General features: G+C 36.7%; 1 protein-coding gene across 2 annotated transcripts in view; it reads left to right on the top strand.

Annotated features, from left to right (window-relative positions):
* Positions 1–6,642: 6,642 nt before the first annotated feature.
* The window catches only part of kif15 (kinesin family member 15), a 60,660-nt gene continuing 39,486 nt past the window's right edge, over positions 6,643–27,816 (top strand). Inside the window, exons 1-8 of one of the 2 annotated variants that reach the window (XM_079809680.1) lie at positions 6,643–6,761; positions 7,008–7,029; positions 9,484–9,667; positions 9,746–9,822; positions 9,897–9,934; positions 16,696–16,793; positions 21,400–21,579; positions 23,949–24,158. In XM_079809680.1, the coding sequence (XP_079665806.1) occupies positions 6,743–6,761; positions 7,008–7,029; positions 9,484–9,667; positions 9,746–9,822; positions 9,897–9,934; positions 16,696–16,793; positions 21,400–21,579; positions 23,949–24,158 (828 nt within the window). In that variant the 5' untranslated portion in view covers positions 6,643–6,742. Of the gene's footprint in view, positions 6,762–7,004; positions 7,030–9,483; positions 9,668–9,745; positions 9,823–9,896; positions 9,935–16,695; positions 16,794–21,399; positions 21,580–23,948; positions 24,159–27,816 lie in introns of both variants that reach the window. The other variant, XM_079809679.1, reaches the window with a different exon arrangement.

Below are 27,816 nucleotides of genomic sequence, written 5' to 3'. Positions count from 1 at the left end.
GCGTGCTCCCCTGCATTCTACCGCCATAAAGGCGAGTTAAAAGATTCCAGCTCAGAGCGAGTCAGGGCTTTTTACAGCCGCTACTTCCTTGTTCCCAAAAAAGATGGCGGCCTCAGGCCCATCTTAGATCTCAGACACCTGAACAAGGCTCTATCAAAAGGCCTTTCAGAATGCTGACATTAAAACAGATCATCGCGCAAATCTGCCCGATGGACTGGTTTTTCTCATTGGATCTGAAAGATGCTTACTCTCATATCTAAATTATCCCACGTCACAGACCGTTTTTGAGATTTGCGTTTGACAGGAAGGCTTATCAGTACACAGTCCTGCCATTTGGCCTGTCCCTACACCAACCGTCACGGTTGCACATAAACTGCCTAGAAATGCTGGCAGTAGTGCTAGCCCTCGAGACTTTTTTTTACCACGTCTCTCAGGTCACCATGTTCTAATCCGCATGGACAACACGACTGTGGTAAACCGCCAAGTATCCTACATAAACCGCCAAGGAGGGCTCAGGTCGAGATGGCTCAACCAACAGGTCAGACATCTCCTCCTATGGGCAAAAGGCAAATTACATTCACTAAAAGCAGTGCATGTGCCAGGCAGACTGAACCAGCGAGCAGACATGCTCTCCAGGGGCCTGGAGGAGGCCCCAGTTTGAAGGCACACAGAGATGCAGGAGCAGTTATCTGTGTGTATAGATGCCCAGAATCACTATAGTAACTGCATGTTTTACACGGTTTATACAGGTCAGTTAATTGCTGTTCTTATAGCCTACGCGCTGACACACACACGGCGCGCGCAAGCCCCGAAGCCGCTTTCACTTTCGTGCTCATAAAGTTTGTCTAGTAAATGTGTTTAAAGGCTTGCCAGTTTCAACATTTAAAGCGATTGTGAACTATTCAAAAACAACAATACGGAAAACTTCTCTGTTCAGTGCTCAGCTTTTTTCAGTGACACAGAGCCGAGCCGTGTCGCGTCTCTGACAACACGCGCGTCCTGAAGGCAGATTCACCTGCGTCCTTACAGAGCTTTGTCATTTGTATGTGGTTTAAGCCCTGCCAGTTTGAACATTAAAGCGAGTTTCGACCATCAGATGTGTATTATGTTGAACTAATGCCTGATATATTTTGACAAACGAACACTCAGACAGAAGCTGACTAAAGAAAAGTCACTAAAGTAGCTTAGAAACGCCATCGTTATAGGCATACATTTTAATACCTTTTGAAGTAAGTACAAACCACAGCTTCATAATGAATAGAGACAGTAAGAGTAATTCACACACAATCACTCTCTCATTAATGCATTCAAATAAATGTAATGTAGGCCTACAGTGTTAATTTATCTGTATCTGATGTACAACAAACAGAAATCTGCTCCATAGACAATAACTGCTGAAAATGCACCGTTTCCTTCAAGTATTTTAAAATCACAATGCACTTTTTCATTAGAAAAAAAAAATTCCACCTTTAATAGTAGAAAATATTTACAGTACAAACCTTATCAGTGAACTTACTCAAAAACCTTATGAGGGCAAAAAAAAGAAGAAAAAAAGCAAAATAATCGTTCCTTAATCGTAATCGAGGTCAAATGTTCAATTAATCGAGGTTTTTATTTTTGGTCAAATCGTTACAGCCCTAGCGTTACATGTTTGGCCACTCAAGGGGGGCTCGAGAACCTCCCAGTGAGTGTCTTGAGCACCATCAGTGAAGCTAGAGCTCCGTCTACTAGACGTCTCTATGCCCTTAAATGGTCCGTGTTCTCTGACTGGTGTTCAGTCAGGAACTATAACGCAGTGTCATGCGAGATATCACAAATTCTTGTTTTTCTATAAGAGATGTTGGATGCAGTACACACTCCATCCACACTCAAAGTCTACACGGCAGCTATCGCCGCATCTCATATGCCTATAGCTGGCCAATCAGTAGGCAGACACAACATGGTCATAAAATTCTTAAAAGGAGCCAGGAGGCTTAACCCCCTTCTCCCTCCTACGATGCCATCCTGGGACCTTCATTGGTCCTAAGAGCACTAAAAAGACCTCCCTTCAAGCCATTGCAGACGGCTGAATTAAAGCCACTTTCGCTGAAAACTGCCCTGCTATTCGCACTGGCATCTGTTAAGCGTGTCGGTGACATTCAAGCGTTATCTGTGAACGCGTCATATTTAGAATTGGCCCAGGCGATTCTAAAGTCATCCTCAAACCAGGGCATGGTTATGTACCTAAAGTGCTTTCAACACTGTTCAAAGCACAGGTAATCACTCTCTCTGCCCTCCCCACTTCGGAGGATGAGAGACAGTTACACCTGCCTAACCCTAACCCTGTTAGGTCGCTTAGAGCATATATTTCATTATTATTTTTGTATTCTATTATTGTACTTGTGTTTGGTTTTGTTTATTTTCCTTTTTTTGTATGTATTCGTTGTAAAAGTTTGTTTGTTTGCTCATTATTCCTTGATTTAATGCTTTAGCGCCAATCAGATGCTGGTTGTTTGTTTTGTAGGCCTATGTGGTGTCCTCTGGAGGCCTGAGTGTCAGAGCTGTGACAATAAGTGTATCACTTTGGCTTATTTTTATTAATTGTTATTTTCTTCAATGTTTTTTTTTTTTTTTTTTTGCAGGGCCAGTGAGGTCGTGTGTGGAACTGGGGAGGCTAGCTGCTTCCTTTTGCGGTGTTTCACAGTGTGCTGTGTGCTGATACAACTTCCCTTTGGTGGGTGTGCGTGGTGTTTGCTTTTGTGTGACTTGAGGTGGGTTTTGGATGACCTCCGAGTTGCAGCTGGCCTGCCTGGTTCCCACTAATCCTGGCCCTGGGTATTATAATTCTGCCATTGTGGGAGTTTTAAATCAGCGCTTGTGATTTTTATAATAAAGTTTATATTTTGTATTGCTACTCACGTCTCTCTCTTAATTCCTTGCCTTCAGTTGGTGGAACTTATCGGTGTCTTTTATTGGGAGGTATTTTTCCCTGGCCTCCCACCAGGGTGGTGTAGTCGGGTAAAATTCAAATGGTGATTAACATCCCTCACCATATGATCTCTGCCACATAAAGTATATTACAAACTTTATTTAGACACTAAAGAATCACTAAAGAAACTGATATGACCCCTAAAGATATTAGTTAGAAGAAGGCCTATATAACTAGTAAACTTAATTCATCAGTATAGGTCACCAAGTATCCCCTTGTTTGTAGCTATAGCTAGACTTTATGTTCACCACACTGTTATTTCTTCAGATAAACAAGATAATGAATACTTCAAGCAATTTCATAATTACAGTTTTTCTCAATCGCTCTGGCACATTTTTCGAAACAGTCTTAACTGTTTGCTGGAACATCAGAACTCATGCATGTCTGCAAAATGTAGTTACTCACCCAAAACATTTAAAGGGTTAGTTCACTCAAAAAAGGGATTTACTCACCCTCAGCCATCCTAGGTGTATATGACATTCTTCTTTCAGACGAATACAATCAGAGTTATATTAAAAATATCCTGCCTCTTCCAAGCTTTATAATGGCAGTGAATGGCAGCCCAAAATTTGAAGCCCAAAAAAGTGCATCCATCCATTATAAAAGTGCTCCACACGGCTCCAGGGGTTAATAAAGGCCTTCTGAAGTGACTCGATGAGTTTGTGTAAGAAAAATATCTACTATATTTAACACGTTATAAAGTAAAATATCTAGTTTCTGCCAGACAGCCTTCTGTATTCAACTCACGAGGAAAGCGTAACTGGTGCGACGATGACGTCAGATGTAGTGTAAGCGTTTTGAACTGCGAGAGGCGTTACACTTTCTGCGTAAGAATATGGAAGGCGGTCTGGCCGAAGCTAGATATTTTACTTTATAACGTTTTGGATATTTTTCTTACAAAACGCGTCACTTCACTTCAGAAGGCCTTTAACCCCTGGAGCCGTGTGGAGCACTTTTATGGATGCACTTTTTTGGGTTGCCATTCACTGCCATCATAAAGCTTGGATTAGCCAGGGTATTTTTTAATGTAACTCTGATTGTATTCGTCTAAAAGAAGAATGTCATATACTAGGATGGCTTGGAGTGATTTTTCAATTTTTGGGTGAACTATCCCTTAATTCATGCTTCAAAAAGTTATTGTCAGTAAATTGGCCAATGCCACCAAAATATAAAGTGTTTTTGTCATTGTGTGAGGCACACTGGTCAAAATCTTTAGATATTTTTTCACCATGGTAAGATTTGTTACATACAAATTTAATGGTTTTTTTTTTTTCTGTTGACACATTGCTTTCTATACAATAATGTCAGTTTTGTCTAAATTTGAATGCTCTTGTGGATCACACTGAGCTTTCTACTGTAAATACAGATTCAGACAGTAGGTAAAAAATTAAAATTGATCTGTAATGTAGTACACGAAAATAAAATGAACATTTGTTTGCTGCAATTTACAGTTTTTCTCAGTCACTTTGGCTTAATTCTCGAATGACAATTTCTTTGATCGGGCAGTGTGTATGGAGTTTGCTGTATAAGCACAATCACCACCATTTTTTTAACATGGAGGAACATCACAACCCTGAAAAAATCAGTACTTATTTGTATATATTTGCACTTACTCATTTGTATTTATACAGTACATTTATTTTTGTTGAATTGTGTTGTATGTAAACTGAAAATTATTGTCATGGAAGAGCAATAGGAAGATATAAGAAATGTTTGTGTTAGAGAAAGACATACAATGTGTAAAAAAAACTTACATGTAACACATTTCTTTAAAAATAAAAGTGTACTGTATAAATGTTCATTTTATTTTCGTGTACACATTATTGATCAATTTTAATTTTTTGGGTCATTCCTGGTATGGGGTAACATTTTGGCTTCATAAATGTTGAAAAAAAAAGTACATGATTTTCATGTTTTTAGCATTCTACCAAAATAGTGACATGTTTAACTAGTAGGAATACATATTGGTCAAGCTCAGGGACTAAAATAATAATAATTATAAGTAGATTCATTGTTCAGACACTGGCCGTGAAGGTGTTCCAACCTGTTAGGGACATATACATAGTTATCACAAAATGTTAATAATGCAAATGTTAAACAATAACAAGTTTTTCTTGGATAGTATATGCCCCTTATGCCATCATGGTATTTTTTTAATTCTTGAAACAATAACAAAACTATTATTGATGAATAGAATGTCTTTATTATTAAGAACAGGTACTTTTTGTACCCATTTTTGCTAACAGGATGATAAATAATAAAAAAAATAATAAAAAAACATATATTGTATATGCTGTTAATGATCCTCACCTCCCAAAATAAAACATAAGTATGCAAAACATTTAGAGTTGCTGTCAAATTATTATTTAAAAATGTCTCGCCTAACAGGGTGGAACGGAACAGTGGATGAGTTTTCTGTCATTGTCCTGCATGGTTTGCCATCAGTAATGTGTGGAACTGCACCTATATAATATTGTTTTATATATATAATATTTAAATATATACATATATCTATTTATAGAATTTGCAATATACCCTAAATACGATTTATTCTATTAGAATTTCTAACAGGGTGGAAAATTTTAAGCTAAGTTAGTCGTAGCTCTTTGAGTGATCAACATTTAGCTATAGCTAACCTTCTACAGATAAACAGAACCTTTATAACTATGTCAGATATGTTTTTACATTTTTTTGACCGGACAAACATTCTTCATAACAGAGCCTAAGGGTGGAACTTTAAGAGCGGGACAAGCAGGATTACATTTCAAAAACAAAACAAAAAAAAGGTAGAGGTGAGAGTTGAAGCTTACTTAATTTTGTACGGTTGAATTCCAGCAGGAAAAATAAATGATGTAATTTCCTGAAAATTCTCTCAATGGAATTGTGGTATTTTTTGGAAGTCGAGAAATACATACTAACAGGGTGGAAGATGACTTCAGGGACACAGTTAATGAAGACAATTGTAAAAAAAACAAAAAACAAAAACTATAGTTTCACATGATTTATATGTATAACTAGAGGTAGTTTAGCTTATTCTATAGCATAATCTAGAAATATTTTGAGATTTTTATCATTTCATGGTTTATAGTTCTTGTGGAAGTTGATTACTTTGCACTGAGGACATGATAAAATTGAATGCATATATCAATAAAAAGGTGTGTAAAATACAAAATAGTATTTTTTATGTCTATTATATCTGTTTAAGTGATAAAGAAGACCTAAATGTATAATTAAAGCTATTTCTTATAAATATGTGACTCATTTTATAGTAGCCTTAGTAAATCATAAAGACAGAAAAGTCACTGTATAACAGGAACGACCCTTTTACCTACTGTCTGAATCTGTATTTACAGGAAAAAGCTCAGTGTGATCCACAAGAGCATTCAGCTAGACAAAACTGACATTATTGTATAGAATAGAAAGCAGTTTGTGTCAACAAAAGAGTAAAAAACATGAAATTTGTATAGAACAAATATTTCCATGATGAAAAAAACATCTAAAGATTTTGACCAGTTTTGAGGGGGAGAAGTATCATTCGTGAATTGAGCCAAAGCGACTGAGAAAAACTGTTAAACAGAGAACTGATGGGTAAATATACATGCTGTGAACAATGCCGGAGTTCACTAACTCCAGACGGTGGCAGTAATGCGACACACAGTTTGCAAGTTTCCGTTAAAGGCCAAAGAAGAAGAAGAAGAACAAGGCGCCAAATTTTGTATCTATCCTTCACGAATACAGTGAGAAAGAGAACAAAAATAAATATAGGAATGAATCATGAATCTTAAAGGCAAAGGTGAGGATTATTTACTCATGCTATGAGTTAATGTAACGAACTCAATCTTCGCACATGATACTATACCAAATAGCCGAAATGTTTACCTTACACATCTGATAAACAGAAGATATTTACTATTGCACTCGAGTAGTTACACGTTAATGTTTACCGACGAGCTTTGTTGTCGTTAATATTAGCACCTTGTATAGTATAACGTTAGTTCTCTTATTAATGTGTTTTATCTTTTATGTTTCCTTTCAGCAGCCGCGGAATCAAACACCAACAGGTAGGTTACATCAAAAACACAGCTAACGTTAAATGATAGTAAACCTACGGCTAACAGTGAGCTCAAGCGTTTCGACTTTTATTCATTCACGGGAAATTAATTCTTGATATCAACAATTCAATTTTCACTAGTTAAAATGCTAGCCTAATTATTGATATCAGGAAGTAGCTTTATACTAATAACAATGGCACATTTTGAAATGAGGAATTACATTTCCACTAGTAAAAATACGTAATTATTGATATCAACAATGACGTATTCACTCACAGAAATATGAATTCTTGACAGAATTGAATTTCTACTGGTAAACACCATAATTCTTGATATCTGAATTTGTATTTTCACTAACTTAGTTAAATGTCACCATAGGCTGCCAAATTCAATTGTTGAAATCAATAATTATTTTCTTACCAATTTTACATATCAGAAATAAAATATTCATATCAATAATTACTTTGTTACTTGTAAAAATATAAATTCCTGATATCATGAACTCAGTTTTCATTAGTTGAAATGTTTATTCTTGATACCTGTAAATGTATTTGAACATGTTACATTTGTTATTTCTGATATCTGAAAATGTATTTCTGATATCAATAATCATAAGAGTAATTTCAGATATATAAAAGACTTTCTTGCTAGTAACAATCACATTCATGATATCAGAAATTAACATTGTCTCTAGTGATAATCAAATTATTGAAATGAGAAAAAAAATTAAAATTTTAGCTTGTAGCAATTCAATTATTGATATTAAGAATAGACATTTGTACTATAGCAAACCGATTTTGACTTGTATTAATTCCCAGGATATGAATTTGTGAAATCAAGAATTGAATTCAAACTAGTAAAAACAAATTCTTGTCTAATCTGTAATTTTCACTAGTGAAATGTCACCTTAGGCTGCCATTCAAATTCAGTTGTGTATATCAAGATTGTATTTCTTTCTTACTATTTGAAATTCCAATTTATTTTACAAAACCTCTATTTTTAATATAAAATAATGATGTGGTTACTAGTGCAAATGCCTGTTCTTGATATCAACAATTGGATTGTCACTAGAGACAATGTTAATATCTGATATCATGAATGTGATTGTTACTAGTAAGAGCCACTTTAGATATCTGAAATTACTCTTATGATTATTGATATCAGAAACACATTTTCAGATACCAGAAATAACAAGTGTAACATGTTGAAATACATTTATAGATATCAAGAATGAACATTTCAACTAGTGAAAATTAAATGGAATTCTTGATATCAGGATACATTTTTTTACTAGCAACAAAGTAATTATTGATATCAAGAGTTATTTCTACTAGCGAGAATAGTATTTCTGATATGTGAAATTGGAATTTCAACTTGTAAAAAATAAATTCTTGATATCGACAATTGAATTTGGCAGCCGATAATGACCTTTAACTAGTAGAAAATTACATCCTGAATTAGGCTAGCATTTTAATTGGTGAAAATTGAATTGTTGGTAATGCGAATTCATATCCTGGGAATGAATAAAAGTCAAAACGGCTTTCCAAAAAATTACTCTATTTAAGAATGTACGAGATTACCGCTAATGTTTCATACCATTATATTACACAGAGTTTGTTCCCAATTTTGTGGTTCTTTCAGGGAACTGAGAAATGCTTTTAGAGTGTATAACAGACAATTGTCTTTTAGAAACAAATGAATTGCTCTTTGCTTGACATTTCTTCCCCTTATCTTCGCTGGTCATTAAAGGGGTGCAGTATAACATGTCTTAATACTTTTTTTTTTTTTTAAACGCCGTATTTTTCTTATATTTTTCCTTTATTCCACACCGCTGTCTCCACTGTCCTTTGAACGGATCGTTTGCTTCCTGCTTCTGTGAAGCTCATCCCTCCGAAAAATGCAATGGTCTTAGATTGGTTAGATGGCCAAATGTAGTTTGTAGTTCTGCAACAGCTCTCTCTCTTTTTCGTTATGACGCCCACTTTGTTGCGTGTTCGCAGGGGCAGTGTTTATGTTAATAGCAAGGGTTTATGATGTAACTAACCCGGGAAGAAGCTTGTTGTTGTCCAAACCGGCCGTTTTTGTCGGCAATAAACTGCCATAACTTTAAAAGACAATATCTCCGTTTGCATTGAACTTTCAGCGCTGTAACTTTGCAGATACTGTTTATGCTCAAGCAGCGACATTACACACTAACTAAAGTTAAAAAGTGAAATCGCATGCAACCACCCCTTTAAACTGTCACTCCTCTTTTTGAGCATAGATCTGAACTTTGATGTTTGTTGTTCATGAATGCTTTGGAATACAGACCTAAGGCTGGTCTCTTTTTATAGAAGACAAAGAATATTACTGGAGTGAATGCAGCTTTAAAAAAAAAGTACAATTATCATCATACAAAATTTGTTCCGGTGCATCCCTTTTTGTGTTCTTCCGAGAATCATTTCCTCCTTTATCATCATGCAGTGATGGAGATGCCATCAAGGTGTTCGTGCGGGTTCGGCCATTGACTCAAGGCACTGGGTTAACAACAGATGGCGATCACAGCCTATGCTTGACCGTGACCTCACCGCACACTGTCAGACTGCACTGCAAACCAGAACCGCGGACCTTCACCTACGACCATGTAGCGGATATGGACACAAGCCAGGTGAGACGGGTTTAGATTAGTCTTCTGTGCATGAAGATCGGTTGAGTAATCTCATCCACTGCTCTTTGTGTCTCTCAGGAGGAGGTTTTCTCCAGCGTGGCTAAAAACATTGTGGAGTCGTGCATGAACGGATACAACGGCACCATTTTTGCCTAGTGAGTTCCTGTGTGGCTTGTGTAAAAATGTTAGAGCCTAGTACATTCATGACGTTAATGTATTTGTTTTTCAGTGGGCAGACGGGCTCAGGAAAGACCTTCACCATGCTGGGTAAGTGCTGAGATCTCGAGTCAGTTTGTCTGCTAGTTAGTTATTTTGACTGCGTATGCATGACATGACAAACATGACGTAGCTCCCAAAAAGTGTTTAGACACTTGAGCTACAATTAGTTAACAAAATGTGTTAATATCATTGCAATAGTTAACAAAACAAGTGGCATTTGGTTTAGAAAATTAGCTCAAACACTTTTCAAGCAACATTGTTTACGTTTTGTAGTTGTCAAATGTTACAAACTTAGTTAATATGATTTCGATATGATTACAGTATGAATTATGGGTGAACTTGAAGGGAACTAACAGTGTACATGCACTATTAATCACAACAGCTGACATCAGTCCTTAAAAGATGGCTCAGAACTAGGGATGCACGATACCATTTTTTCAGAACCGATACGATCCCAAAAATTCGGAGTATCTGCCGATTCTGATACCAATGCAGTTTTGTTTAAAAATTCAATGTAGAATTTCTACACCTCAGTGTATTGAACTGATTATTACTCTTTTGTGAGATAAACACAATCTACTAAATACAGACAACTTCATTATGAAGAAAAACAACAAATTAAAAAAATATATTTATCACAATCTATGACAAAAATACTACGATAAACTAGATTAGTGGATAATTCAGCAGCAAAAGTTACTCTTAAAAAATCATGAGTGCACAATACAATCTCTTGTCCAGTGTTGTTATCTAACAGACACCCGGGAGAAAGTAACACAATTTACAGCTAAAACTCCAGCCAGGTAAAGTCATTTTATGTGAAACCAAAGACTGTTATCTTCAGATCAAGCATAATAACAGAAACATTGAATCATCTTGGAGAGAGTTTCATCGTTTTGACTGTCGTAACCGAACGCGACACACAATTTGAAAGCTGAATGGAGAATGACTGACAGCAACAGTGGAGGGAAGCGTTCATGTGAACTTGAATTAATTATTTCAATATTCATCTGTACCTCACATTAAACTATGGAATGGCTTCAGAACACTTATACTATAGTGCATGAAGTGTTGATGATGCTTTATAATGTTTTTGTGCCTTTTGTGGGGCACTGGGGCTTAACAATAACACAGAATATTATACGCACAGTATCAGATTTGGATCGGTCCTGTCTGACCGATTCCTGATCCGGCAAATAATGGCGTATCGGATCGGTGCATCCCTACAGTAAAGTTGTGAGAACAGCAGCAGCATAATTTGTTTAATCAGATGACTAGGATTTCCGTCTTAAAAAGTCTTAAAGGGGACACAACACACACAGTTTCTGCCAGTCACATTAGGGCTATGCAATTAATCGGATTTCGATTTCGATTTTGCCTCCCAACGATCACCAAAATAGTACAATCGAGAAAAAACGATTATTTTGCCATGTTCAGTTTTGCAAGAACACTCTTATTTTGTCTTGCGTTCTGAATGAAACGTGCACGCGCTCATCCGCCCCTCCCGAAGCCACAAATCTCTCTCAGGTCGTGAGTCTCGTGTGCATATCATCCGCTGGAGTTTAAAAACTCGGCGCGAGTAAAGATGGCAGAAGGAGGGCAGTTACAGCAGCGTTTGGTGAGCAAAAAAGGCAAAACCTGCTACGTGCAAGATTTGCTACATGGTATTGGCTGCAACGCAAGGGAACACCACGAATTTGTTTAACCACTTGAAAATTAAACAGAGTGACCTATGACAATCTAATAAAGAAATAAAAACTGACGAGAGCAGGGGTGCCGTGTAAACGTCCTTTTTCCCCCTCATATTTTTCAAATAATTCTCTCTTTGTAAACTTTGTTCAATGCATGCGAGTGCTGCCATATGTTCGAATATGACCAGTCGTTTTCGCCGTGATCACCCGGGTTTAGTGCCAGAAGACGCGAATGAGAAGTGGCGCACTGTGAGAAAATGTATCTGTATCTGATAATGTATCATCCGAGAGCGCACACACGTCTCTCAGCGCGCAAATATTGAGTTCTCTTTCAAGTCTTGCTCTTGAACGGACAAACTCACACAAAACGTATGTCAACATGTCCATCTTGATGAGTATCCTAGCAGACATAGTCTGATTATGCCTTAAGTGAACTTTATACAGTCGATTAAGACGACGCATATCCGATCATTAGGTCTTAAAGAGGCAGTAGCCTTTACTGCTGTCTGTTTAATTTCAAACAACAAAAGACAAGGACATCATTCACCGCTCTTGATTGAATAGCTTTTGTAAGTTTAATAGGATTAATCTTTAATTTATGCACTCAAATATGCAATGTTATTTTAAATTTGATACATTTCTGTACCTGAAAACTAATGTTAGACGTACCTGAAAAGCATATCTAGCCGAACCAAATTGTTTATCTTATTTATTTGTGGTTATCATTTTTACGTGAATACTTTTATACTTTGATTTGAATATATGTTATATTATTTATTTTAATAGTTCAAAAAGTACAACAAATGTTACAATTTCAATTGAATTGTTGAAAGGTGTATTTTTAATAAATACAACACATTCCCAAAGTCATGTGAAATAATCGTGTTACATAATCGTGATTTCAATATTGACCAAAATAATCGTGATTATGATTTTTTCCATAATCGAGCAGCCCTAAGTCACATGTTAATCTAGAGTACCTATAGAGTAGTACTGCATCCTTCATATCTCCGAAGAGTCTTTAGTGTTACGACCCCGTCTAGGGTGAGGCAGCAACATAAACTTGTATTGGAAACCGAAGATCCTTTGTACACTTTTATTTACAGGACCACAAATTAAAGCACAACTTCAGGGATGAGCAAAGGCCAAAATAACAAACAAACACCAGCTAAACTCCTAACAGGAAAAACTAAATTCCCTAACAAAAGAAAACAAACAAAAATACTACAAATTACCCTATCTACCTATCTGATGAAAAACAGGAGAAAACAGTATTTACAAAATAATTGGCACTACAGCTTCCAAGAGTGGAAAAGATATTTACAATAATCTACAAAATATACACAAAAAGGAAATGAGATTGACAGCCACTTATCAACTCAAAACCAAAATTCACACTGCACACAACAGGCAGATCAACAGACTAGCTAGCAGTAGCAACACACTGTAGCAAACGCACAACAGCACATGTGCAATTGAACAACAGGAAAATCCCAGGTTGAGCAGAGCTCCCTCTTCAGGCACTGCAGATCCTTTTATTGCCTCTTGGTCCCATTAGCACCAATCAGATCTGGAGTTCACTTTGATAGGATCCAATCCTGTGAAAGAAAGGGCGGGACAAAATAGAAAAAGACAGGACCAGCATAGCAACACATATACACAATACGTCTCAGGACGTAACAAGTTTTAACAGATTCATAAAAGACAGATACGCTGTACCAATCCTTCCCGAAAACAGCCAAGCTTGTGCAGGTGTGCAGTGGGCGGAGCTAAAGAGACACAAGCACACACAATACATCATGGCATTATCCCTGGATAACTTGATTCACTATACGTTCGTTTTCACATTATATGCACTTGCACGCTGATTGCCAACAAAACACAGACATTTGATGCAGTTTCACTCACTCACTCATTCAGGACCATACTCAAAAAAACATTCAGAAATTTGTTTGAATCCTGAAGGAGTGTATTTGGCACAGAAATACTCCGTCATAAGTCCAACTCGGGTTTTTTTTACACTTTGGCCATGTTTAGCATGAGAATCTGTCAGAAGTCAGAATGCATGAAATAGCATTAGACCCCCCCCCCCCCCCCCCCCTTTAATTTAATGCAAGAATAATTCTGCATTAATTTAATGTAAATGGCGATTGATAGTGGATAATAATATATATAAATATTTATGTATAATGTACTGACGGTAACAAGGTTGCGCTCTTGATAAGGCTCCATGTCGAGCCCTGGGGTCAGTACACTTAAATAGATAGTTCACCCAAAAATTTAACTTCTGTCTTCATTTACTCACCCTTATGTCAGTTTTTAAAAAACGGAAAACACAGAATTTGGTAAAAATAAATGCAAATTTGAGACAAACTAACATTTCATAGGGCCCAAAAAAACTTTTTTTTGTTGTTAAACCTTTAATAAATTACTTGAATTAAATGTTTAATGATTGCAATTAATTAGACATGCTTACGACTCCTAAAATTCAATCTAACCTTTAAAACTAAGGCAAAAAAATAAAATGGATTTTATAGGGCTCAAAATTAAATTGCATGTACTGAAAAAAAAATTATAATACCTTTTAATATCTTCTGATTTTTGTTTTCCAGTGCAAATATCTAAACATCCTTAAATCAAGATACATTAACTTGACATGCAAAATTAAGTCTTGTTTTCTGAGAAATTTTACTAAATTAAGTGAGTTTATGCTTAAAGGGGTGGTAAACCACGATTTCACTATTCTAACTTTAGCTAACGTGTAATGTTGCTGCTTGAGAATAAACAACATCTGCAAAGTTACAACGTTCAAAGTTTAAAGCAAAGGGAGATATTTGCTTTTAAAGAAATCAGTTTCTAAGAACTACAGCAAACGGCCAGTAGGCGACTACACACATTCCTCCAGGGTTGGTGACATCAACAGGCTCAATATTTACATAAACCCCTCCTCCGAGAATATTAAATAGGGGGGGTGAGGCCATTTTGTATCGCGGCGCTGTTGTGTTATAGTTAGGCTGGAGTGTTGTTGCCGCGATGCCAAGGAAACGCTGTTATTTTCATCCGGATTGCAGGTCTGGGGTACTTGCTCTGTTCAGCCTTCATAGGGATGGGGGTGCGTTGCAGAGCGTTTAACATACAACATGTTATACGCACGTGTGTTTGAGTCAGCGGGGAATCAGGCGCGCGCAGGGCTCCCTGCAGCACATCCACGGAGGAGAACATCCACAGTCTTCGCGATTTCAATGCCAGATTTGCATAACGTCAGCTGCGTGAAAAAAACACTGCCGGTGCGTGGATGCATGACGCGCGCGCTGCACATTTCACGGAGGACAACACAAACTCCCACAAACTTCGCGAGTTCAATACAGGATATGCACAACGGCTTGTCCTGAAAGCTGGATTTACAAACAGAAGCTGTTTACGGGCCACAACCTGTAAGTCTGATTTATTTTTCATCGATGTGTTTTCCTGTAATAGGTTGTAGCAAGGAAGTAAACAGATGACAGCGCTGTTCTGCAAACCAGTCTGTTAAATGCTCATTCATACTTAACGTTATCCGACGAACACCTAACATTACAAACACTAACGTTAAAATCTCAACAGCGAACCTGGCATTAGTGTAAATGATTCTTTGATTAGAGCTTTTATGTATTGTTTATCTACAGGCATGCTAAACATGGTTCTGTGTGTGATTTGGCTAACTTACTAGTTAAAGCCAGTGCTTAGTGTTTGTTTTGGGTTAGTTCTTGCGACAGATATTTGGCTATAATCGTTCTAAAAATACAAAAGTTAAAGTGCCATTCAGTAGCGATTATAGATCCGCAGTCTTTACTCTTGAGGACTGAACAGGTTCTGCTCGATCATCTTCACTCAAATGTTCTGGGTCTGATTCGGGCTCAGATTGGTATGGTTTTATTGACGCCGTTGTTTAACACTGACCAAAGCACAGCCTCCGATAAAGGTAAGGGGCGTGACGTTTCCGACATACGTACACTAGGCGGTTAGCGAATCACAACACACTGGGCCAGCTAACCAATCTGAGCCCATCGCGTATTTTTGAGGGACTGGCTTCATACAACCCGGAAAGCATCAGACCGTTTTACAATGAGGGACAGAGCAGTGTAGAATAAAGGTCAAATATATGAAAAATAAGGCAATTTTTTTTAAAACGAAGCATGAACACATGTTACAGTGCACCCCACAAACACAGTCAAGTTGATTTTTCTCAACCCATTGGCAGATATTTGTTCTTGTTTTAATCATAAGAAATCTAGTGAAAGATATTTTATCTTGTTATTATGCATCTCTAGTACATGTATATTGATTTCAGAATCTTTTAGATATTTGCACTCGAAAACAAGACAAAACTACTGAAAAAGAATAACTTTTTTTGTAGTGTGATCAGAAGGTTCAGTAAAAGTTATTTCCATATTCTAGTGTTTGGGAGTAGAGCTATTCAAACTGTAATCTTTTTTTTTGTAAAATTAATTAAAAAGTAATGGAGATCTGTTGGAAATTCAAACTTTGAAGTGTTGCTAATACAACTCATTGTGTGCATCCTAGACATTTACATTTAGTCAAGTCAAGTCAACTTTATTTATATAGTGCTTTTTACAATGCAGATTGTTTCAAATCAGCTTCACAGTGTTAAACATGAAAATAATGCAACAGAATTTGATTCGGCTGTACAGCCACTCTGGAGAAAAACGGTGATGTCATCAGCTCATTTCAATTATCATATAGTGACAATGTGGGCAGATCAGTAATTTAGTTGATATAGTTAATTTAGCTTAGTAATTAAATTTATTTGGATATTTAGTTGAAAATATAGTGTCCCCAAATGAGCAAGCCAAGAGAACATATTGAACATATTGACGTGTTATGTTCCCTTCAGTTTATTCCTTAAATTTTCTTTAATTGGTCTTAAAAATATCTTAAATTTACCTTCACGAAACCTGCAGAAACCATGGATGATGTTTCATGTTATCTAATGCATTGTCAATTAGACGTTTTAAGTGTGACATATGTTTCCATTTACTTTATAGATATCTGTTAAGGGCTGTATGAAAGTTATTGTGAATACACACATTGAAAGGTGTATGTATTTTGTGTGTGCAGGTCCCTCAGAGCTGGATAATTTTTCTGATGAGCTGCGTGGTGTGATTCCTCGTAGTTTTGAGTACCTCTTCTTCCTCATCAATCGAGAGGTGGAACGGGTGAGACAAGTTTAATTAAACATAAAATGGGAATCAAGAACCATTTCTTTTTTTTTTTTAGAAAAAGCAAAAAACTTTCAAAATACTGGAAATGAGTGAAATGTATATGTGGTTTCTAGAATGTCTGTGTTGTCCCACTAAATTGTGCGGTACATTGCCGTAAAATTGGGCTCTCTGAAGTGGGATGTGTTCTGTGTGAAGAATGTGTAATTAGAGCTGCGTTGAACTTTACTGTTGTCATTACAAGTCCATGTTCATACTGCTTTTCACATTCAACATAATGCGTGAGCAAAAGGGACTTTTTTGTCTTTATTAAATGCATAACACTGCTCTACATAAGCCAAAAATAAAATGGTATAATTAGGGGCAAAAATCGAGCCCATTGCCATCCCACTAATTTGAAGGAAGAAAATCTGTATCAAAACTGAAATAATTATATTTCAAAACGTACGAGGGCATCTCGATAACAAACTCTGAAGGTGCCGAGAGGTAATGTCTAAGGGCACTAAGCCCTTTCTCATGTGAAATGTTAGTATATACACTCGTTATATCTAAAATCAATAATAAAGAAGTTTCAGTGAGATCGTTTAACTCAGAAATTTTGGTAATAAAATCAGTAGAATCCCTAATATAAATGGCAACGAATGAACAAATGGTTTAATAAAAAAAATTGCAATTAAATTGAAACTTCGCTGCCATGGAAACACAACATACGGATTCATGCCGAATGAGAGAGATAGGCTTTGTTTGTGAGATGAGCCAAATTTAAGCTTTGCGTTTTGCGATCTGGTCACCTGATTTTCCACAAATGTAACAATAGGCTGACTCCATTTTATTCTACTGGGCATGGAATCTCTTATTTATTTTCACAAATCTTAATTTTCGTCTCTCACAGGGGATTAAACGTTTCTTCCTTTTGTTTGCTTTTAATTAGGAGTATATTCGCATCATTTGCTGCCCTAAATTCAACATGAGACATTTTCTTCACACACACACACACACAGTATAAGTTGCAGCCGGACACGTTTTTCCGCACCCTTTTGATTGATAGGATACCATTGGTCCTGATCATTGGCTGTTTTTAAACAATTGGTCGATAACAATTATTAGCTGATGCATCTTTATTTGATTCTTTTTTTTATTTTTATTCCAACGTTACTATTCATTTCTATGCAATTTATTTTGTTCTGCAGATGAAAAAATTAAACTGTATCCTAAAGGGGTGGCACGGTTCACAAAACCCACGGTTCGGTTCGTATCACGGTTTTAGGGTCACGGTTTTCGGTTCTGTACGGTTATTGTTGTTGTTGTTTTTTATCGTTAACACTCCAGAAATTTACTTCAGCATATGATATATAGCTTAATTATCCACAATTTAGGATACAGTATTAAAAAATTGTTATATCAAGTTGTTTTCTAACTGGCTGTCTTCCGTGTCCGACACATTGGCGTAACATTTTTCATGTTAATCATATCAATTTTGATCAGAACAATGCACTGTGGCTTTAATTCAGCTGACCTGATTAACAAATTTCACCATGAAGTGTTCCGTGTGTTTCACAATCACCATGACATCCAGCGCTGTGAAAAAAAAAGAAACAAAAAACACGAAAACACAACACTGCCAGAACTTTTTGCCCAAACTTCATAGGCATGTTTACATTATTAAAACTAGAAGCATATCTCAACTTTTAAATGTTACATTTATCATGTGAACTACTTATATACAACATGTTATATATGCATGTGTGTATGAGACAGAGGGGAACACGGTCGCATTTGCAGCAGATATATGCTACCCATCATAAATCAAAGCATGAGACAGACTGGGGTCGGAGGAGAACACTGGAAAATGTGACAGAATGGACAATATTTGTCTGTATTTGCAATACACGAGCTCCCGCTCCGCATCCTCCAACAACTCCGGGCAGCCTTCCTTTTCTCTCTCACTTGCATTTCTACACGTGACGTGACCTGCAGCACTCCACTTTTACTTTACTGTATGTCCTCATACACACACACACACCTCTTATTTCGTGCGAAAAGGACACCCACTGAGGTAACATACGGGCACGATGATACATTGCGCATGCGTCGAACCGTGCGACGCACACACTCCGAACCGAGACAAGCGAACCGAACGGTTCGGTTTTTTTCCATGTACCGTGACACCCCTAGTATCCTATAAATCCAGAATAGCAGTGATTTTTCAGTTTGTTTTTTTCGTGGCTACGAGATATTCATTTGTGCAAGTCGTTGTGGCCACAAGATCATTCTGTCATGGCCACGCGATGTAAAGTCTTCGGCTCGAGATCACATGTCGAGGGAACGATACATTTTTCTCATGGCCACAACTTCATATTTTGAGGGAACAACATCTATTTCTCATGGCCACGAGTTAAATGCGTAAACAACACTAACCAAGGTGGAATTACCAGAATAAATGAATAAGGTTATAATATTTATTTTTATTCAATAAAGAGCACGGAATTATGAAATGATTAGAAGCCTGTATTAACACGCTTTGTATTTTGCACGCTGGTGCTTATAGACAGCAAGCATTCGAAAGTTTATAAATAAATGCTAAAAGAATGTGTAAGAACGTAAAATAATAGACCTACAAGAAAAAAAATGTATCCATCCCATCTCACAGCCTTTTAAATCTATTCACTGATCGTGTCTTTATTTATTATTATTAGGCTATTATTATTAGCCTTTTTTATATATATATATATATATATATATGCACAAATAATAAAACAAGATTAATATATCTACAGATCAGTGAATTGATTTAAAAGACTCTGAGATGAGATACATTTATAGGCTATTGCAGCTTAAATTTTCTATAGCCTAATAACTTATTATTTGAACTTTATTCGAATGCTGTCACGGGCTACAAATGAAGACAGACACTCATTTATCGTCACTATAAGCTACTAGTCTACAGAAACACAGTCATTAACTTTATTGGCATGATTGGGCATTTACAGTATTTACAAAATGATATACTTTAACACGCATAACAATACAAAATGTAACCAATAATAATAATAAGTATAGCCTAATAATAATAATAATAATAATATGCTGTCTATAGGCACCATCGCACTCAATACAATATAGAAGGGCAATATGTTAATGTAATAATTTCTTAATTCTGTACTTTTTCTTAATTACAAATAAATATTATTATTATTATTATAGGCTTATTCCTTTCTGGTAATTCCAGGTTGCTATGGTCGTGCAGGTTGTTTACACATTTAATTAAAGAAAAATATATCGTTCCCTCGACATATGATGTCATGGCCACGACTTATCACATTCTCACAAATTAATATCTTGTGGCCACGACAAAACAAACCGAACCCTCTTGGTCATATATATATATATATATATATATATATATTTATTTATTTATTTATTTATTTATTTATTTATTTATTTATTTATTTATTTTTATTTATATTTATATATATATATATATATATATATTTATTTATATATATATATATATTTATTTATATATATATATATATATTTATTTATATATATATATATATATATATATTTATTTATATATATATATATATATATTTATTTATATATATATATATATTTATTTATATATATATATTTATATATATATATATATATATATTTATGTTGATTTTGTGTTGCTTTATATATATATATATATATATATATATATATATATATATATATATATATATATATATATATATATATATATATATATATATATATATATATATATATATATATATATATATATATATAAGCAACACAAAATAAACATAAAATATATGTATGAATCAACATAAATAGAAATAAATAAATAACATGAATCTTAAAAAAATGTCACCTTCAGGAAACAGGAGGTATAATGAAACCATAATAATTTTCACCATAATAATCAACAGAGCAGTTTTAGCAGCTCTCTTGATAAAGGATCATAGAGTCATAGAATAACTTTAAATCGACACAGAAAAGCCTGAAATTGAAGCCTAAAATACATTATAGCTTGAATACAAGTTTAAAATGGCGCTACACGTTATAATTAGGCTGAAGAAATTAAATTAGAAAATTATTATCATCATGAAATGTCTACACAGGCGATAATGCCAAAAAGAAAGAGAAACCTCGGACAATATGAAAAAATATCAACATGCATTTATCGTTCTTACAATCACCAAATTGGGTTCTCTTCTGTTCAATTGTGTTCCACAGTTCTCCTCACAAAACAAAATATTGTATTTTTTTTAAACGATTATCGCTAAAATGTATATATATATTTTTTTTTATCGCCCAGCCCTACAATACATTGTTGATACATTTCTTCTTCTCTTTTCCCCCTCAATGTGCCATAATACAATGTATTATTGATGTGTTATTAGTTTTCACTTCTGAGCATATCTAAAATCACGCTGATAAGGGCACTACAGAATGCATTATTTTTCAAGTGTTTTGTATTCTTCTCCTTAATTATAGATTAAAAGCATAAAGTCTTTACGTTTCTAATCAGTGGGTACATTCATTATTTGCTGGTTTGCTTGTTTATTAATTCTTTCTGTTCTCTGTGCAGTCTGGTGGGATGAAGAACTTCCTCTGCAAGTGTTCGTTTATAGAGATCTACAATGAGCAGATTTATGACCTGTTGGACAGTGTGTCCACCAGCCTGTTCCTGCGAGAGGACATCAAGAGGGGCGTCTTTGTAGAAGGAGCTGTGGAGAAATACGCAGCATCTGCTGCAGAAGCCTATCAGGTCTCGCACATGTTGACCTACAATAGTTCTCAAAAAAACACTAGCAACAGCTTAGAATTGTCAGACGTTAAAGGGGACCTTAAAACCTTAAAATTTAAATTACCCCAAGATTCACTCACCCTCAAGCCATCCTAGGTGTATATTAGGGGTGCACCGATCCGACTTTTTCAGTCCCGATACCGATGCCTGGGCTTTGTGTATCTGTCGATACCCGATACCGATCCGATATATTGTTGAATTAATAATAAACTGTATATCTTCCACCTTATACCTTCCTTGAAGAGACTAAAGGCACCAGACTTTACTAACTAAACATAACTAAGACAAAATAACAGATGTATGTAAGGTGTTGAATTCTTATTTATTTAAAAAACAATTGTGCATTCAAATCTAAAATAGAATGTAATCTAACTTCTTTAAATAAATAAAATGTAGCAGTGGAAACAAAAAACAGTGTATTGGTCAAACATACAATAGTAATCTGACAGTTACCAAACATTTTTTACACTACAGATAATTGTTTTGGTATATAATCATATCAATATTAAAAAGTAGCATTACAAATTAACAAATAGTCTAATTTTCTACCATATGCAATTTAATAAAAATTTTCAGCTAGCTAATAACAACTTTGTTCTGGTTTCACCTCACTCCAGATTAAATGATTGTAGGCTAGGCCTATTTATTTTACTACACATTGTCAACAGAAATAAGATGAAATACTGTTGATAATTAAAAATAATTCTTACTACCCACTCTTGCTAAAATGGGTAAGCACACTTTTGTTCTCATTTCAGTTGCGTTCTGAGTAAATTAATAAACTGAGTTCATGAGTTCAGTGTTGGACAGATCAGTTGTTCTGGCCAGTCGTTAAAATGATTCGGTTCAAAGGAGTCATTAGGTCACGAATCGGACATTAGCAGACGCGTTGTGTGCGAATCCCGTCTGTTAGAACATCGCGAAAGATGTCAACACACAGAAAACACTTCATAACTGGATATAATTTGTCTCCCGCTTATTGAAAGTATGCTTTATGTCAGCTGGTCAGAGAAGAGTCAATGTTTTTTGAGCGCAATTCACACCCAGTGATAATTCAAGGACAAAATTGTCCGAATGTGTCACGTGCAACATGGTTTCGGTCTTCCGAGCTTTTGATTTGGATTAATATGTGAAATATGAGAGCGAACACTGATTATTTTGAAGACCCAGAGAGCGCGCGCGGGGGAGGAGCTCTCAGATCGGTCTCTCTGTCACTCAGTCACAAGCGCAGCATCTGTTCTACATCACTCGTAAATCACAATAACTCATCAAATTAGGCTTTGGCCGTCAAAAAAATGTCAATGCAGGAAAGACCCTGACTTTGCAGTAATACCCTCGAAACAGCGACGAACTAGTTGGCGTGGCAAGCGTGAAATATCTCCTCCACACAGCCGACTCTCTGGCTCGCTCCCTTCTAGCATGCGACACACGTGAAGCTGACGAATGACGTAGGTTCTGCTGCGACGGAAAAAAACACCTGGATCGGCTTGTGGATCTGTTCATTTTTCCGATCCCCGATCCAGCTATTTTGTCAGTATCGCGGCCGATATCCGATCCTAATATCGGATCGGTGCACCCCTAGTGTATATGACATTATTCTTTCAGACGAATACAATCAGAGTTATATAAAAAAATGTCATGGCTAATCCAAGATTTGAAGCTCAAAAACGCATCCATCCATTATAAACATAATCCACACGGCTCTGGGGGGTTAATTAAGGCCTTCTGAAGTGAGTCAATGGGTTTGTGTAAGAAAAATATCCATATTTAAAGGATGAATGCACTTTTTTGGGCTTCAAATTTAGGACTGGCATGACTGGAAAAATGTACATTCATAGCAACACTATGTAGTTTTTCAACCTTAAAATAATGCCTCTAATATTATTTCAGTGGTAGAACAACTCTTAACCGGACGAATTCTACTGCCGCTGAGACCTGAGCAGCCTCTTAGCACTAAAAAAAACCACACTCTGTAAGTTTCGTGTTCTGGTCGTTACACAGCGGAGGAGCACAGTACCTGCGTGACTCGCCATAGACATAAACAGAGAGAAGTAGCTCCGGCTACAATGTTCTTCCGCAAGACGCATGCAGTTTTGTTTATTAACCGCTAGGGTGCCAAAAGTTACCTAGTGTTGCTTTAAAAAATAAAATAAAAACCATGGTTATTTATCTCTTACTAATTTTCATGACTTTTCCAGGCTTAGAAATCACTTAAAATTAGGCAGCCTCACATATGCAGGTTTTCTAATACTGTGGGAACCTGGTTGTATATTATCTTTATTTATAATATTTTGTGCTTGTGCTGTATTTCTGAATGTTTGTGTTTGCAGGTGTTGTCGATGGGATGGCGGAACCGGCGAGTGGCATCCACCTCAATGAACCGTGAATCATCTCGTTCACATGCTGTGTTCACCATGACGTTGGAATCAAAGGAAACTGGACAGGAAGTGGTCAACATCAGGACCTCTCAGCTCAACCTGGTCGATCTGGCCGGCTCAGAGAGACAAAGGGACACACATGCAGAGGGTTCACGGCTCAAGGTGCTTATGTTGAACATTACCTCTCAAAATACTTTAAAGCAGTGGTCTTCAAACTGTTCAGTTTTCAAACAAAATGAGGGTTTAGGTTCAGGTTAACAGGAATACATTAGTATTATAAATAGGCTATTACTACAGTGCAGTGTAGGTTTGGGTATCATTTAATTTTAACGATTCCGATTCTGCTTATCGATTGTGATTCTTTTTTTTATTCCAATAAGGTAAAAACAAACTTGGAAATCATTTACATTTTACTTATTTATATTCTTATTTTATTTACTCATTGTGGCTGAATACGATGAACAAATATCAACAGGCTAAAGAACACTTACACATATGATTTAAAAATACCATGGCAAAAACAACTAACCTAACTAATATAAATTAAGCATTATTAAAGTAAAGTAAGTAAACACTCAGTAATTTAAAAAGAACAAATGAAAAATTAGCAATCACAAATAAACACAACGGACCCACTTTATATTAAGTGGCCTTAACTATATGTACTAATATTTTAATTAATAATTTGATACAATGCACTTATTGTGTACGTACATGTTTTTACATTATACTTGCATTTTAAAAAAAATACCTGCGAGTAATTACATCTGTAATTAATTTATGTAGTTACATTTATAATTACACTGTTGACACTTCCCATACACCTAACCCTACCTTTAAACTTACCCATACCACCACACATGTCCCTAACTTTACCCTTAAACTTACCCATTCCACCACACCTGTCCCTAACTTTACCCTTAAACTTACCCATTCCACCACACCTGTCCATAACTTTACCCTTTAACTTACCCATTCCACCACACCTGTCCATAACTTTACCCTTAAACTTACCCATTCCACCACACCTGTCCCTAACTTTACCCTTAAAGGGGTGGTAAAACACATTCTTTTGAAGGCTTGGCTGTGTTTGTGGGGTGCACTGTAACATGTGTTCATGGTTCGTTTTAAAAAAAATTGCCTTATTTTCATATATTTGACCTTTATTCTACACTGCTCTGTCCCTCCTTGTAAAACGGTCTGATGCTTTCCGGGTTGTATGAAGCCAGTCCCTCAAAAATACGCAGTGGGCTCAGATTGGTTAGCTGGCCCAGTGTGTTGTGATTCGCTAACCGCAGTGCACGTCGGAAACGTCACGCCCCTTACCGGAGGCTGTTCAGTATTAGAAACAACGGCGTCAATAAAACCATATGAGCTCGAATCAGACCCAGAACATTTGAGTGAAGATGATCGAGCAGAACCTGCTCAGTCCTCGAGAGTAAAGACTGCGGATCTATAATGATCGCTACTGAATGGCACTTTAACTTTTGTATTTTTAGAACGATTATAGCCAAATATCTGTCGCAAGAACTAACGTTAACCCAAAACGAACACTAAGCACTGGCTTTAACTAGTAAGTTAGCCAAATCACACACAGAAGCATGTTTAGCAAGCCTGTAGATAAACAATACATAAAAGCTCTAATCAAAGAATCATTTACACTAATGCCAGGTTCGCTGTTGAGATTTTAACGTTAATGTTTGTAACGTTAGGTGTTCGTCGGATAACGTTAAGTATGAATGAGCATTTAACAGACTGGTTTGCAGAACAGCGTTGTCATCTGTTTACTTCCTTGCTACAACGTACAATTAACCTATTACAGGAAAACACATCGATGAAAAATAAATCAGACTTACAGGTTGTGGCCTGTAAACAGCTTCTGTTTGTAAATCCAGCTTTCAGGACAAGCCGTTGTGCATATCCTGTATTGAACTCGCAAAGTTTGTGGAAGTTTGTGTTGTCCTCCGTGAAATGTGCAGCGCGCGCGTCGTGCATCCACGCACCGGCAGTGTTTTTTTCACGCAGCTGACGTTGTGCAAATCTGGCATTGAAATCGCGAAGACGGTGGATGTTTTCCTCTGTTAGATGTGCTGCAGGGAGCCCTGCGCGCGCCTGATTCCCCGCTGACTCAAACACACGTGCATATAACATGTTGTATGTTAAACGCTCTGCAACGCACCCCCGTCCCAAGGAAGGCTGAACAGAGCAAGGCAAGTACCCCAGACCTGCAATCCGGATGAAAATAACAGCGTTTCCTCTGCATCACGGCAACAACACTCCAGCCTACTAACCACAACAGCGCCGCGATACAAAATGGCCTCACCCCCCCTTATTTAATATTCTCGGAGGAGGGGTTTATGTAAATATTGAGCCTGTTGATGTCACCAACCCTGGAGGAATGTGTGTAGTCGCCTACTAACCGTTTGCTGTAGTTCTTAGAAACTGATTTCTTTAAAAGCAAATATCTCCCTTTGCTTTAAACTTTGAACGTTGTAACTTTGCAGATGTTGTTTATGCTCAAGCAGCAACATTACACGCTAGCTAAAGTTAGAATAGTGAAATCGTTGTTTACCACCCCTTTAAACTTACCCATACCACCACACCTGTCCCTAACTTTACCCTTAAACTTACCCATACCACCACACCTGTCCCTAACTTTACCCTTAAGCTTACCCATACCACCACACCTGTCCATAACTTTACCCTTAAACTTACCCATTCCACCACACCTGTCTCTAACTTTACCCTTAAACTTACCCATTCCACCACACCTGTCCCTAACTTTACCCTTAAACTTACCCATACCACCACACCTGTCCATAACTTTACCCTTAAACTTACCCATACCACCACACCTGTCCATAACTTTACCCTTAAACTTACCCATTCCACCACACCTGTCCCTAACTTTACCCTTAAACTTACCCACACCACCACACCTGTCCCTAACTTTACCCTTAAACTTACCCATACCACCACACCTGTCCATAACTTTACCCTTAAACTTACCCATTCCACCACACCTGTCTCTAACTTTACCCTTAAACTTACCCATTCCACCACACCTGTCCCTAACTTTACCCTTAAACTTACCCATTCCACCACACCTGTCCCTAACTTTACCCTTAAACTTACCCATACCACCACACCTGTCCATAACTTTACCCTTAAACTTACCCATACCACCACACCTGTCCATAACTTTACCCTTAAACTTACCCATTCCACCACACCTGTCCCTAACTTTACCCTTAAACTTACCCACACCACCACACCTGTCCCTAACTTTACCCTTAAACTTACCCATACCACCACACCTGTCCATAACTTTACCCTTAAACTTACCCATTCCACCACACCTGTCTATAACTTTACCCTTAAACTTACCCATACCACCACACCTGTCCCTAACTTTACCCTTAAACTTACCCATACCACCACACCTGTCCATAACTTTACCCTTCAACTTACCCATTCCACCACACCTGTCTCTAACTTTACCCTTAAACTTACCCATTCCACCACACCTGTCCCTAACTTTACCCTTAAACTTACCCATTCCACCACACCTGTCCCTAACTTTACCCTTAAACTTACCCATACCACCACACCTGTCCATAACTTTACCCTTAAACTTACCCATTCCACCACACCTGTCCATAACTTTACCCTTAAACTTACCCATTCCACCACACCTGTCCATAACTTTACCCTTAAACTTACCCATACCACCACACCTGTCTATAACTTTACCCTTAAACTTACCCATACCACCACACCTGTCCCTAACTTTACCGTTAAACTTACCCATTCCACCACA

The sequence above is a fragment of the Gobio gobio genome (genome assembly GCF_949357685.1).
Source record: "Gobio gobio genome assembly, chromosome: 25".
In the NCBI taxonomy this organism is placed as follows: Eukaryota; Metazoa; Chordata; class Actinopteri; order Cypriniformes; family Gobionidae; genus Gobio; species Gobio gobio.
Note: the sequence above shows the minus strand (reverse complement) of the source record. Positions and strands in the feature narration are given on the sequence as shown.